Source organism: Mustela lutreola, chromosome 1 (genome assembly GCF_030435805.1).
Source record: "Mustela lutreola isolate mMusLut2 chromosome 1, mMusLut2.pri, whole genome shotgun sequence".
NCBI classification, from domain to species: Eukaryota; Metazoa; Chordata; class Mammalia; order Carnivora; family Mustelidae; genus Mustela; species Mustela lutreola.
Genome location: NC_081290.1, coordinates 212,761,921 through 212,777,148, shown reverse-complemented (window position 1 = coordinate 212,777,148; position 15,228 = coordinate 212,761,921). Strand labels below are relative to the sequence as shown.

Sequence of the window (15,228 nt, the reverse complement as noted above, 5' to 3'; positions counted from 1 at the left end):
TGAGCCTCAGTCTCAACCACAATGTAGAAATGAGAACACCCAACCTGGAGGACTGCTGTGAGGGCGAATGAGATCATGAGCTGAGAAGCATTACCATGGTATCTTCATATTTGGTGTCAGCAAATCTTACTTCCCTTCTCCTTTTCCTATGCTTTTCATTTTTCTTTCAAGTATTCCCCTTGGCTCCGTAAATTATCCCTATAGGCAACCTTCCATGAAATTATGTGACACTGATTTCCTGGGCTCTGGGTGGCATCAGAGTAACTACAGCTACTACAAAGACCCCTCCCCAGCTTACCTGGTAGGACAAGGGACCCTGGGCCCAGTGGGGCAGAAATCCTGGTCAACATGGGAGTGTGGCATCCACTGCACACTCTGAGTTGGAGAACCAATCCCAAGGCTTCAGCGGCAGCTCTACTTCTTCCTGAACCACTAAGGACTCATGGGTGGAGTCCTGGGTACTCAGCACAGTTCCATAATCACAGAAGAGGGGATTTGGCAGCCAGTTCAATAGAAGAAGCACTAGACTGAGATTAGAGGTTTCCAGCTGGCTATTGACCCTAGCCAACACATGTCTGTGCTTCCTCAGTTATAGCACGCAGGGGTGTGGGCAGATGGTCTTCATGCTCTCTTTGTGATCCAATGAACCTCCATTTTAAAGGTTACCAACTGTGGTTTAATAAGAAGTCCAAGAAGCATAGTCCATGCATCCAAAATATATTTTATTGAGACTGGAACATCCACAGTAAAGTACACATTATGAAACATCGGAAAGACTCAAGTTTAACAACTTTCACATTCACAAATACAAACTGCTTTTGGCTCTGAGGCACACAGAGAACAAGGGGAATGGGGAAGACAAGGTACTGTCTTGGAGACCCAGACCTAGTGGGCTATGTGTGGGTCTTCCCCCACAGAGAAGGGTCTCCTCTGATTTGGCAGTATTTCTAGATGCCTTCACAAGGAGGAAAAGTAATGCTTTCCCCATGATTCCAGTGCAGGACAAACTCTGTGTAATTCTGTTTTCTTTCTGGTTCAAAGAATTTCCATGGCAGCATTAAGATGAAACCATAGGCTACTTCTTGACACCACAGAGACAGTAGGCACAGACCTGGAAGCCATTTGGCCTGAAAAATCCATCTTGGGAACCCTATGGGCTTAGAAGCCAATCTGTTCCATGAAAGTCAAACATTTCAAACATTCCCATAAATAGAGAGAGTAGGATAATGAACCCCCATGGTTAATTATAGGAAAGCAGATAATATGACCAAGTTCAGTTTCAATGAACAGTCAAGAGATTGAAGTGAAACCTGGACAAAGTCCTTCTCCCCAAACCTCACTTCTCCACTCAGCTCCATATCCGTGTTTGATTTCGAGATCCATCTGGTGCTAGGAAGAAACCTAAAGCCAGTGTAAGAGTGGCAATTGTTTAGGGTGGGTGAATTAAGTTCTATTCTGCCTGTGTCTTCTGGTGACACAGTGAGTCACTCAGGACCAGACTGAATGTGATGAAAACACTCAGTCTCTGGAATGAGATTTCTCTGGCATGTTGAGTCATTAAGGACTATCACAATGTCACAGGTTTCTGAAGGTGACATGGGAGCCACCAGGGTGATGTTGACAAGTGAGTCGTTTTGGGGGAACTGGCATGAAGAAGCAGTATTTATTATTCAGACAACACAGAGAAGTGGCCTGTCTAGACAGCTTGGGAGGATTTGAAGTGTCTAAGAGCAATTATTTCTGGAATGTTAGAGAGACTGCTCCATCATCTCCTGTAAAATCAGGGCAACGTTTTACCACTTCTTGTTCCATGTGAGTGCAAGATGGAAGGCATTATGCCTCCTCAATGAGTTTTGTTTCCCGGCTCATCATGATGGCTGCCTTCTGAGAACTTCATCCAGACCTTTCCCACCACTGGCTACAAGAAGGCGGCAGTCTGTTGGCTCCACGACAGCCTTACTCTTGGGTTCCTCTCCCACCTCTTCTTCCAATTCTTCTTGTGGACACTACCCTTGGGAGAGAGGCTCGGAAGTTCTCTGTTATGCCCTGTTGCTTGCTTGTGTCTACGTGGAAAAGTGTAATTCAGGATGGAAGGGAGGGCATGCGCACACACACATGCAAAGGGAAAAGCTGTAAATAAATCCATAGCATATTAACAAAATGCAGAAAGGGGTGACTTTTGTTTTCTTCTTTGTGCTCTTCTAAATTTTCCCAAGTTTTAATAATAATCCTTCTTTAAGAGAACTCAGTAATTCCTCTTTAAGGGCCCTAGTTGGTCCTTTCTTGTCATTTGTCCAGCCAGCCACTATATACTGAGATTCATCCTGGCCCAGGACTTCAGAAAGTGAGGCCCAAAAACCCTCCACATCAGCTGTGGCTCACTCACCTTTCAATGGCCAATGAATGTTGTTTGAGTAGAGTTCTGTGCATCTGGGCCAGCCACACCCCAAGTATGACTCAGGTGTCCTTTATGAACATTCGGCGGTCGGAGGGTTGTTAGGCAGCCAACTGACTCAGCCCTCATGTGGGCTGAAGCTGTCCTGGGTTCCCTGGCTGAAGGAACGAAGGTGATATGCCTCGCAGCATTTCTTAGACAGGAATTCATAAACACATGTCTGATTTGTAGTCGCCTTTTAGTTTTTACGTCAAATGGGGTAGGAGGCTAAACAGCATTTCCTAGGAAATCCAGGGTCCCATGGCTTCTGTGGGGCCTTGTTTCTAGCACTGTGAAGGTCATGTGTGAGGGGACAGGCATTTTTCCAGGCTCCATCCTCAGGCCCTTTGCCAACCTCAGCTGGGGACAGCTTGCCCTCTCCCTGCCCTTCCCACCTCCCTCTAACTCACTGCCACGATGGGCTCTACAGCAGACAGATCTGTCTTCCCAGACTGGAGTTGGGAGGAGGGCAAGAAGTTATTGGCCAGTGGAGCCCTCCGGCCATCACTCTTCTCTGTCCAAGCCACCCTGAAAGAAGCAACTGGGGAGGGTGGCCTCTCCTCCTGAGGCTTGGGCAGCCTTTGGCACATGCTCAGTAATGCCTTCAGCTCGACCCTGAAGTTCTCATTGAGCCAGCAGTAGATGAAGGGATTGTAGCAAGTGCTGCTCATGGCAAACCAGTGGAAGGCGAAGTAGAGGGCATTGTTGGTGTGGATGACCTTGCTGGACAGGAGGAGGACATAGCAGTTGAGGGGGAACCAGCAGAGAGCAAAGAGGACCACCACCAGCATCAGCATCTTGATGGTCTTCTTCTTCTTACGCCGAAGGGCCAGGTATTGCTCCGTGGTCACATCCCCAATGGTGTTGCACAACCACAGCTTCTTGGCCACTCGGGCGTAGGCCACAGAGATGATGAGGAGGGGGAGGATGTACAGCAGGATGAAGGTGGCCAAGTCCAGGTACTTCCAGAAGAGGTCAGCTGGCTCAGGGAAGTCTGGCAGGCACAGGGAGCGGACGATGTTCTCACTGGTGACAGGGGGGACAGGGAGAGACAGAGACATAGAAACAGGGAGAGGCAGAGACGGAGAAAGGAAGAGGAAGGTGCGCCATTAGCGTGGAAAGGCTTCATCCCAAGAAGCACCGGCCTTCCTCCCCTGGGCTCCCAGCCCATCTCTTAGAGCGCTTTTGCTACAGCATAATTATCTGGCACATTTCTGGCTCTCCCACTAGACTGGGAGTTCTAGAAGGATAAGGAGAACACCTGCTCTGTCTGTGCCTCTTAACCTTGTATTACTCTTGAATAGGCCTACTACAGAGACCCAGTAAATATTTGTTCAATGAATGGATACAACACTGGCGTTCCTCATCTTAGAACTAACTCACCCTGAGAGTACAACGTGCTCAGGAAATCCTGGAACTCCCCAGTTTATGACCTACTCCCATTCCAGAGGGGAATTAAGGAGGAGGGCAAAGAAATGATGGGTCTTAAGAACGGGAGTCGCAGAGCCCGAACTAACATACCTTCAGCCATTCATATAACAAGTATGTCTTTTCTATGGAATGCACCTGGTCCTCTTGAGGAACCCCCAGAGTTCGTGTGTTAGGGCTCCGCAGGTTCTGACCTGCTGAATGAGGAGGCGCGAGGCACCCACGCAGGGCGGGCAAGTACCTCCCTCGGCATCCGAACTCCCGCCTCGGGGAAGTGAAAACCGCGGGGCCCTTTTGACGGAAGGCGCGGTTTCAATACCCTCACTCGTAGGAAGCCACGCCACGAGATCTGTTGCTTACAAAGCCCAGAACGGAGGCACCGGGAAGGGCAGTCCTCTGTCCGGGTCACCAGCAAGCACGCGATAGAAAGCAGGTCACAAGCACCTCTTGTGAGGAAGGGGGCTGCGGCGGGGTTCACTCGAAGGGGTCCCTTTAGAAGGTGACCCAGGAAAAATAAGGCAGGAACTTGTGGTGGGTATCCTAACCCCGTGTCCTAATCTAAACGTCCCAATTGTGGGTGTGAACGGAGTTGTCATACTACAAAAGGTCTAAACTCAAAATGGCTGTTTTCTCCTCCCATCCTGTGGCTCAGTGCTCTTGTCCTAGGTGCTGGTGGCCCTCATTGCTGACAGAGAATTCTCTTTGCTTCTGTTAGCAGGGGAAAAAAACCAAACAAAAAAACCCAGGTCCCCCTGGGTGAGGGCGGATGGGAGTCCGAGTGCTAGGGGATTTGGGTATATGATTCATTTCAGTATCATAGAATTTGGGGAGGGAGCCTGTATAAATTACGGCTCACCCTTGAGCAACAGAGAGGTTAGGGGTACTGACCCCTGCACAGCTGAAAATCCATGGCTGAGTTTTGACTTCCCCCCAATTTAACTACCAATCACCTACTATTGACTGGAAGCCATACTGAAAACATAAACAATTGATTAACACATTATTTTGTGTATTTATTAACTGTATTCTTCCAATAAAGTAAGGAAAAGAAAATGTTATTAAAACAAGAAGGATTTTAACCAACTGAGTGGCTCAGTGGGTTAAAGCGTCTGCCTTCAGCTCAGGTCATGATCCCAGTGTCCTGGGATCGAGTCCCGCATTGGACTCCCTGCTCAGTGGGGAGCCTGCTTCTCCCTCTGCCTCTGTAGCTCCCCCACTTGTGCTCTCTCTATGACAAAGAAGTAAATAAAATATTTAGAATTAAAATATTTAAAATCAGGAGAAAGAAAAAAACACCTTTCTAGTGCTAGACTATCAGTGGCAAAAATCCACATAGAAGTCGATCCATACCGTTCGAACAAGTGTTGCTCAAGTGTCCGCTGTAGCTGTAACCAGCCTTCAGACTTAGTCTCTTGACCCTGCCTGTGTCACCAAAATGTATGTTTCTAAGTGCACACCTCAGGAGGAGTAGTGCGTGGCGACTGTGGGACACTAGCACTGTGCCCCTAGATCCTCTCAGATCCCAGGCACAGGTCTGCAGCGCCAGGACGCTAGCCCCCGGACAACCCTGTGATCTTGTAGGTGCCTAGCCTCGGGCCACTGAAACCATTTCCTACAGACCCCCTAAGAGCCAGAAGGGGCTGGAAGTTTCCATTTTCCCCAGGGAAGCCTGGAATATGAAAGCCCAGCTCCCTTGCTTCAAGGCTGAACAAACTCTGTGCTATCTTTGCTCTAGAGATCCGGTGAAGCTGGCTGTAGCTACCCCCAACAACCCTCTACCCCCAAATTGCACCTTCCCTTGGTCTCCCTCCACTTGCTATCCTGCATCCCCTCTCCCTCAGCCATGACCCCTGGGAGCACTTCCTTATAATCAATCTGTATCATCACAGGGTCTGTTTCTAAGGAACCTCATTGAAAACAACTATGAACTGATGAAAATCGCTTGAAGCTCATTCATTTACTCACTCATTTATTCAGTAAGTAAGTGATTACGTACTGAGAGCCTGTTACGTGGAGACAGTAAGTTAGGGGCTAGGGGACACCAAGGTAGCAGAATCAAAAATGGGGCCAACTCTCCCCAACCTTACAGTCCAGCTGGGGGCAGCACCTTCAGTGAACTAGAACCACACACAAGTGTTTAAATTTTTTAAAAATGAAGTGCTTTGAAAGAAATTCTCATTCTGTGAGAGGATATGATTGACCAAGAAGCCTGAAAAGGAGGCAGAGGGAAGTGGAGCTTCCTGCCTCAGACACACGGACACAGCACGTTCTGTTTGCAGGTCGGGTGAGGGCATTTAAACATCACCATTTTAGGGGTGCCTGGGTGGCTCCGTCCTTAAGCATCTGCCTTCGGCTCAGGTCATGATCCCAAGGTCCTGGGTTGAGCCCTGCGCTGGGTTCCCTGCTCAGGGGGAGCCTGCTTCTCTCTCTCCCGCTTGCCCTAGCTTATGTTCCCGCTCATGCTGTGTCACTCTGTCAAATAAATAAATAAAATCTTAAAAAATAAATAAATAAACAAACACCGCCAATTTAGAATTTTGCATCTTGGTCTGTGTGATTGTGTGGGTAAGCGTTCCCAGTGACAGAAGCTGTTCGCCACTGCCTTGACCTTGCAGACAAACTGGGTAGAGAACAAGGAGGAGCCGAAGTGGTTGAGAGGAAGAGAGGAGAAAGAGAGAAAGGGATGCCACAGAGAGTCGTGGTTATCGGCCCCCCCCACCCCCACTCAGAAGCAAGAGGACAGGAGACAGACAGAGGGACCAGCTGGGTGCAGCAGGTACTGAGGTCAGGGCCGGAGTGGGGATGCTCAGATTTCCCTGTCGAAGTCCTCGGCACCCACGGGCTGCTCCTTACTAGCCAACTCACCTGTACTTGAAGGTAAATAATTTCTGGCAGATGGCGTGTGGGAGTGAAAAGAATGTTGCCATGGTCCAGATGACCGTGATGTAGATGACCCCTTTTGTGATGGAGATCCGGGGTTTCAACGGATGCATGATGACCTGGAAAACAAGCATTGTGTCACCAGCCGAAGAAATGCAGAAGCAGACACAATCCTGATGACGCAACTGCCGTGTCTCTCTAAGGCAGGCAGGTCCGATTTATAAAGGAGCACCCCTGGACCACGCCACCCCCTTGGCCCCCCTCCAGTGAGTCGTCTGGACTCAGAGACTCCAAGCAGCTCAGAGCCGTCTTGCCATCCTATGTGGCAGAAGGAGGGGGCGGGGCAGGGGTGGGGTAGGAAGTCTGCTTGCATGACACCCACAAGGCCAGGAGAAGGACAAGCCGTGGTCGGCCTCTGCCTTGGGATCGTGCCCTGCCCCTCCCCCAGGACCCTTTAGGTCACGGAGGGCGCTGACCTCATGGGAAGCTGCATGGATGTTTATCTGGGCATTCACAATACTGGTGATGAAATTATTTGTTTATTGGGGCACCTGGGTGGCTCAGTGGGTTAAGCCTCTGCCTTCGGCTTGAGTCATGATCCCAGGGTCCTGGGATGGAGCCCCGCATCAGGCTCTCTGCTCAGCAGGAGCCTGCTTCCTCCTCTCTCTCTGCCTGCCTCTCTGCCTGCTTGTGATCTCTGTCTGTCAAATAAATAAATAAAATCTTTTTAAAATTTTATTTATTTAAATTACTGCATTTGTTGTTAAAGCTGCAGTGGGGTCCAGCTTTCCCACGCCTATAGTAAAGCCTGGATTGCAGACTTTGGGCTGAAAAGCGTCCTGGAATTGCCACAACGTGACAATCCATTCTCCTTAAACCTTTAGGTCAAGACTTGAAATTTCATCGCATCCTCGTCTTCTAAGAGCAGGAGCATTCTCTTTCTTACAAAAGGCACCCTGAGACAGGCGAATCCAGGGTTGGGGGGAGAGGTCATATAGAGTGACACAGTGGACATTCTGGCTGTGTCTCCCCAAATTTTTCTCCAGTTTTTTTTTTCTAGGTTTAATGGGAGGAAGTCGCAGGCTTTAGAAGCGGCTCTGCACAGCCCCCTTCTGGAGGCTGCCCTCTTCGCCCCTCACGCTCCCTCCTTGTTCAAGTTGCTGAGAGAAGTGAGAGGCTGGGTCAGAGGCCCTGGACATCACTTGAAGATTTCACTGGCTTTGGGACGAGTCCCCATTTGGGGGGTTTATAACACAGCATCGTGATCAATGTGGGCAAGACTTATCCCTGTGCTCCTCAGACCGACCCATCTTTGGCCCAAGGGTCACTCAGCCATGTTAAGATGGGGGTAAGCACAGGCCAGGTAAGGGCGACCCAGAATCCCTCTTGTTGAATTCAGGGAGAAGGTTAAGAAGGGCAAATATATTTGTATGCCAGAAAAATATTTGTATGCCAGCTTTTCAGACATTGCCCAAAGCGTCTGCAATAGAAACGCCAAAATGACGGACTTTCAGGGCTGAAGAAATCTGTTTGCCCGGCCCAGTTCCCTCCCAATGATGAATGTCTGCTAAACCATCCCTTTCAAGTGTCATCTGTCCCTTGTTTAAAAGTGCCAGTGAAATGAAACTCATTACCGTCCCAGGCAGCTCTGTTCTATGAGAAAATTCTTTCTCACACTGAGCTGTATCTTTGAATCTGCGTCTTTGAAGCCTCCTCTCCCTTGGTCTTTGTTTGCGTCTCTTGGAGCTACTCACAATAAATTCTACCCTCTCTCTGTCCGGTGGCCCTTATGGTATAGGCCTTGTAGGTGCCCCTCGGCTTTCTCAGAGCAGGGTGGTCTAGTGATCAGAGCAGAGGCTTGAAGCCAGACAGACCTCAGTGCTAATCCTAGCTTCATCAGTCACCAGTTAGGTGATCTTGGGAAAGCTTGGCACGCACTTTCTCCTCAATTCCACACAGACCTCAATTCCACATGGACCGACTGAGTCAGCGTGTGGGAGGTCCTTGCCACAGAGGCGTCCTCCTCCAGGATGGGCATCCCCAGGCCCTCTTTGGTTTCCTTTGCCAAATCCACCACGTGCGTCTGATGGGGCAGGACAGCGAGCAGGGCCTTCCTGCCCTACCCCGAGGCCCGTTCCTGCCACCTGGATATTCTAGCTTCCTCCTCGATAAGGGGGCCAAGAAACAGCCATCTCCCTTGACTCTACCCTGCCGTGATTTGCCAATCTCTTTTCATGTGTGATTTTCAGGTTGGCTTTTCTACGCCCAAGACAAGCTCATTAATTTCTGAAGCCTTTGCTGGAACAACAAACTGGGAGTAATGATTTTCTCGTAGCACTTAGCACACGCGTTTTAAAATGCCTAGCCTGGGTGCTCAAACTGATCAATGAGACAACTCCGCATGCTGAAACATGTGCTAGAACACTGTGTTGGACCCTGCAGTTCCCTGAGAAGAGAAGCCTGATGGGGACGGACAGGGGGTCAGGGGTAGGTGCCCTCACCTGGTGGCGGTCAACGGCGATGGCCGTCAACGTCAGTGCGGAGACATGCAGGGAGCAGTACTGGGCGAAGCGGCTGACGTGGCACATGCCTTTCCCGAACACCCAGGTGCTGTTCACAAAGCGGACCTGGAAACCAGCCCACAGAGGTCAGAGGCCTTGAGCCTGACACCCAGCCCCTGTGGCCTCTGAGGAGCTTCCCTCAGGAGGTCTCTTCCACTGCATTCTCCTCAGCTGTGGGTCACACACGATTTCCTCTGGCAGGACTGATTTCCAATCATTCGATTCAGGGAAACCTGATCACGTTGCTGGGGCCGCCCCCTGGTAGGGGCCGGGAGAGTGTGGGAATCCGTGGGCTTTGGATTTGGACTTGCCGCCTCCACTGGTCTCTAGATGTGTGGCCTGGGCCGAGGGATACCATCTCTCTGAACCTCAGTTTCCTTATTTGTAGGCTTATTGTAAGGATTAAGGTTTCAGAAGGTCTATAAAGGGTGGAACACCGTGTCTGGCAGATCAGTAGAAAGATATTATTAGAAAGAAACAGTAGCTATTTTTCTGGTAATAATAAAATCCATTCTTGGCCCGCGGGAGTTCAGACTTAATAGGGGACACACATAGGAAAAATCACAACAGAGCGTGGGGACTGTGCTCTCTAATGTTGACTAAGCAAACCTGCAAGTCCATCTGGGAAAGGGACTGAGGGGCCTGGAGAGCGGCAGGCAGGCTGGGGAGAAGACAAGCTCCAGGCCGGTGTGGAGCCCTAGGAGCAGACCGAGGCCTCATCCCACATCACCCACAGCTGCCGGCTCCCTCCCTGAGTGCTCCAGCCGCTCCTGACCGATGCCCGAGAAAGCTCAGGCACTGATTCTGAACAAGTCTGGGGAGAGGACCCAGTATCTCAGGATGCGAGAAGGGAAGTATTCAGTGTCAGAGAAGGCCCGGAGAGAGGGCCACAAGGCGGGGTGGGAGGGGGCTGAGGCTGATGGGAAACACGATAGAGTAAATAACAGAGCAAGTCAGTTGGACAGGAAGGATACCATCAACTGATTTACAGCAGAGTATTCGCCTCTACGACTGTCACCTGGGGCAAAGCTCTTAGGCTCTATGGGCTTTACTGTCCTCATCAGTAAAATGGGCTAAAGCTGTTGTGAAAATCGAACAGGAAAGAGCACGTGGAGAATAGGTAGAGCAGTGCTTTGTACAGAGGAAGCACTCAACACAGCAACTACTCCCGTTAAGACATGAGACACTTGAGATGACCTTTAAAGAGTAAGTAGTCTTGGGCGCCTGGGTGGCTCAGTCGGTTAAGCGTCTACCTTTGGCTCAGGTCATGATCCCAGGGTCCAGGATTGAGCCCCGCGTCGAGGTTCCTGTTCGGTGGGAAGCCTGCTTCTCCCTCTCCCACTCCCCCTGCTTGTGTTCCCTCTCTTGCTGCGTCTCTCTCTGTCCAATAAATAAATAAGGAATCTTTAAAAAAAAAAAAAAAAAAGAAAGAAAGAAAGAAAACAAAAGAAAAAAGGAATAAATAGTCTTTGTTCCTATAGTAGTAAGAACAAAGGCTTGGCCCTGAGTCAGAAATCCCAGGCCCTGTTTGAGGAATAAACAGTAGGATGGTTTGGCGGGAGTGTGTGGAAGAGTCGCGAGGGACCACGCGTATGGCCAGATCGTGACATTAAGACAGCAGACCAAAGATTTACTCTCTGTGGGTCTGGGAGCCAGCAGCCATATGAGGCTTTTGAGCCGTCCGTGAACATTATGGGGCCAGACATCACCAGCGATTCCTGCTTCTCACCTCCCACCTTCAAGACATTACAGAGCCAACAGGGGCTGCCTTGCATGGCTTTCAGATCATCTCGTCTTCTCCAGTCCCAAGGCCGTGGTCCTCGTGACGTGACCCACCATTTCTCCCCTGGACCGTTTCCAGCCTCCTAAAGGCTTCCCCTGTCCTCCGATCTTGGCTGCTCGTGATTCAGGCTTCATACTGCTGATGGTATTTTCCCAACTAAAAATCCGATTACTGTCACCTTCCCGCTTCTCCTCATCCTGGCCTTCAGGACAGAGCCAGATGCCTCTGGAGTACCCAGGCCCCTTCACAAGCTCGTCCCAGCCTTCCTGGCCCACCTCCACTTGTCTCCAGCTCCCCATGCACCCCCTACGGCACTCTATCCTGCTGCCCCCCAACCCCATCAAGAGCCACTCAACATCCCCTCAACACAAAATGAGCTTTGACACACTTCGCCTTTGGTCTCCCGGTCCCTCTGTCTGCGTGGAGCCTTCGCCTCGACCTGGGAAACTCCGGCCCTTCCAGGCCGCTTTGAAATGTCACATTCTTTGTACAGTCTCCTGTGACCCTCTCCTGGGACTCTGGCAGGACAGAACCAATGATTCTCTCCTCCAGGCTCTACCACATTCTATGCATGCCTCTGCCACCGGAATTGTAAGTAACTGTTTGCTTTTCTTTCGATGACCAGAGCTAAACGTCATGCTCACTGTCGTGTGTCAAGTGGACAGGAAAGGAGACCAGAGACGAAGAACATTGTCACCAACTAGCTGGAAGACAGGATGCCTTACCTTAGAAGACCCTCCCCCCAGCCCTTTCATACACTCTTGTGCTTCAAGGTAACAGGGGATTCGGGATTGGGGTGGGGGTGGTATTTGGAGCCCTTTTGTCCTTGGCTGGTGACAAGAGGATTCCGAGTAGCCAGGAAACAGTTAGATATCAGCTGGCTAGCAAGCAGGAAAAGTCCATGGTTTGGAGTAGTGGGAACTTAACATAGTCCAAGAACACCCCCACCCCTTCACCTGCCACCCCCGGGTTCAGTGGCTTAGTGGACAGACCTCTGGACTTGAGTCAGAAAAGTAATTCTTATCATGCCTTTTGCCAAAAACTAGCTAAGTGACCTTGGACAAGGGACTGAACCTCTATCTGTGCCTTAGTTTCCTCACCGGCAAAACGCAATTTTCTCATAAGTGAGGACAAAAGAAAGAATGTAGTATTAAAATGTGAGGTTTGGGGGCACCTGGTGGCTCAGTGGGTTAAAGCCTCTGCCTTCGACTCAGGTCATGATCCCAGGGTCTTGGGATCGAGCCCCACATCGGGCTCTCTGCTCAGCGGGGAGCCTGCTTCCTCCTCTCTCTCTGCCTGCCTCTCTGCCTACTTGTGATCTCTGTCAAATAAATAAATAAAATCTTTAAGAGAAAAAAAAAGGAAAAAACTGTGAGGTTTGGAAGGATTTTCACACAGGTGGGAGTTCACCCTCTTCCTTTGGCTTGTCTATTATTTCTGGTTGAGTATGAGTGTGAGAAACAGACAGGGAGGGAGAGAGACAGAGTCTGCTTTGGTCAAAATACCAATAATAACAAGGTTATTCCATGAAGCGGAAAAAAAAAAAGCAAAAAACAAAAACGTGACTCATGCAGCAGAAACCTAAGGGATAACTGTCATTAGACTGCGTGGTCCTAGCCCTCACAATCCCAAACCACCCAAGAGCACCACACTCCCGAGTCCCAAGTCCCGGAGAAACGGGAAGGACACAGTTCATGCCAAACAGCCAGTGCCTTAGTGTAAGGGTGGAGGGTGGGGGGTGTTCATCTACCACCCACGTGCAAGTACCCCCAGCCCGGCCATGGGACCCAAGCCCACCTCATTCTCATCTCTTCCCCAACACACTTCTGAAACAGCCTCATTGTCAAACCACAAAAGAGAGACGCAATTTAAATAAGTGGTCTAGGAAAATGCACTTAAGTGTCCATTAACAATTTGCAATTGTTTGCTGTTGCAGCTGTGGCACAAAGCAGCACCCGAGGGTGGCAGCGGGACATTGAATGGGCTGGAACTTTGGGGATGGGGGGGGGGGGGCCTTAGTCATCTCTGCCAACACTTCCAGGAGCTTCGATTTACCGCTTGATATCCAATAGGCCCAAGGCCAGTGCTATTAAACAGGAAGTGGTCATTCGCTCTGGGGTGACTGCAGACACTCCAGTCACTGACCCTGGTGCCCCCAGCTGCAGAAGCTCGAGCTCAGAAGGTGAGGAGACAGACAGAAGAGAGAGCGGGAGGGAAGACAGAAAAACAAAACCACGGAGAAGGACAGGAAGAGTGGGAAAGGGAAGATCGAGACCGTCACCACCGGGAGGGAAAAAGATGAAGACACAAAGAGTCAGAGGACAGGGACAAAAGTCTGCGAGACAGGACTGAGTTCAGACTTCAGCGAGGAAGCCAAAAGGGAAGGAGCTGGAGAGGCGCAGCCCGTGCCCCCCCCCCCCCACCAGGGCGCCTCGGGCCAGACGCGGGGCAACCGGAGGAAAACTGGAAGGACCGAGGGGAGTGGGGCGCCGGGCATGTGGGACGGGCGGGGGCCAAGCGGGGGCCGGGGCCTCACCAAGGTGAAGGGCGTGTTGAGCAGCGTGATCATGATGTCGGCGACCGCCAGGTTGACGATGAAGAGGCTGGTGGCCGAGTGCATTCGCTGGTTCTTGAAGATGACATGACAGACCAGGACGTTGCCGAAGAGCGAGAAGACGATGATGAAGGAGTAAGCCACGATGAGCAGGGCTTTCACCGTGGGGTTCTGGGACTCGGCCCCGTAGCGCCTCCGGCCCACAAAGTTCTGCCAGTCGGAGAAGGTGTAGTTGCCCCAGAAGAAGTGCGAGGCGTTGGGCACCGCCAGGGCCGCCTCCAGGCCCGGCTCGTCGGCCCGGCCCTCGGGGCGCTCGGCGGCTCGCACCAGCGGGAGCAGGCAGAGCAGCACCCCGCGCGCGCCCATCGTGCGGGAGCCCCGGCACCCGAGCCCGCGCCGCGCCCACGCCCGCCGGGAGGGGAGGGCGCCGGCTGCGCTCCAACGCTGGCCGCACTTCTCCCGCTCTGCGCAGCGCCGCGCCGCGGCTCCGGCTCCTGCCCCGGCTCCCGCTCCCGCTCCCGCTCCGGCGGAGACGCGCGCCCGCTCCGCCCGCCCGGCCGGCGGCCCCTTCGGGAATGCAACCCCGCGGGACTCCCAAGGCTTTCTCCCCGCGCGCGCTCGCCCGCTCGCTTTTGGCGCGCCGCGCTCCGCCCGCTCCCACGCCGGGAGTACAACTCCGCCCGGCTTCCGGGGCTCTGTCCCTAAGTCACACTCGCCCCGCCATCCCGCCCCAGCCCCGCCATCCCGCCCCAGCGGGCAGGCGGGTGGCAGCCGCCCCCGTGGGGGTGCCTGACCCTTGGGGCGCGCAGCCTGTCAAGCCTGGTGTGCGGGCTCCGGGCGGCCCCCCGTGCGGAGATGGGGATGCGCAACGCCTGTGCCCTCAGAGCGTCAGCCCGGGCACGGTTTCCACACTGCGGGGGATCCCTGGGTCCGGCTGTTTTTAAGGAACAAGGCGTGTAAGGCAATGGAGGGGAGGGCTTCTCCAAACCCCTGCACCCACCAGACTTCAGATTTGCTGGAGGGCTTCCTAGGTTTTGTTTCCTGCGGGTCTTAAGACAGTGGGGGTGGTGGTGGGCGGGCGTGCGTGTGTGTGTGTGTGTGTGTGTAGGTTTTTCCAAGGAAACTCTTCAAAGCGGAACAATCTGCTGACAGGATCAAAGAATCAAAGGAGATAAGTAGCTGCGTGCCCCGGGTGGCCGGAGAAGCTTTTGAAGCTTGAGGAAGGGGTGTATTACCCATGTTTCTGTTCTCTGCCTACTCCACAGGAAATCCTGGTACCTTGCTCACCCGTTTTCATTCCCACTGAGTAGTCTCTCCCAGTCATGACAACCCGGCCCCCACCCATGACAACCCGGGGAGTCAGGATCAAATCACAGCTCTGTCACTTCCTAGCTATGAGATCCTGGGCAAGTAAATTTAACTTTTCTGCTGTTGGTGAAAAGCTTTCTAGAGCTCCTGGGTGGCTCCGTCGATTAAACGTCTGCCTTCAGCTCAGGTCATGATCCCAGGGTCCTGGGATTCAGCCCAGCAATGGCTTCAGGCTCACTGCTCAGCGGGGAGTCTGCTTCTCCCTCGGTCCCCTACCCCC

The 15,228-nt window shown here is 52.0% G+C and overlaps 1 protein-coding gene across 2 annotated transcripts; it reads right to left on the bottom strand.

Moving 5' to 3' along the window:
- Window positions 1–700: 700 nt before the first annotated feature.
- Window positions 701–14,662, bottom strand: GPR83 (G protein-coupled receptor 83). Of its 2 annotated transcripts, XR_009356830.1 has the most exons (5): window positions 13,623–14,662; window positions 9,244–9,369; window positions 6,728–6,861; window positions 2,387–3,460; window positions 701–2,130 (listed from the first exon to the last, which is right to left on the bottom strand). XR_009356830.1 is itself a non-coding variant. In XM_059186303.1 (4 exons), exons 1-4 carry the CDS (start codon window positions 14,004–14,006, stop codon window positions 2,836–2,838), a joined length of 1,269 nt encoding a protein of 422 aa, XP_059042286.1. In that variant the 5' UTR covers window positions 14,007–14,662; the 3' UTR covers window positions 701–2,835. The 2 variants fall into 2 exon arrangements, 1 of the variants encoding a protein (XP_059042286.1); XM_059186303.1 differs by having other exon boundaries at window positions 701–3,460.
- Between the last annotated feature and the right edge of the window lie 566 nt (window positions 14,663–15,228).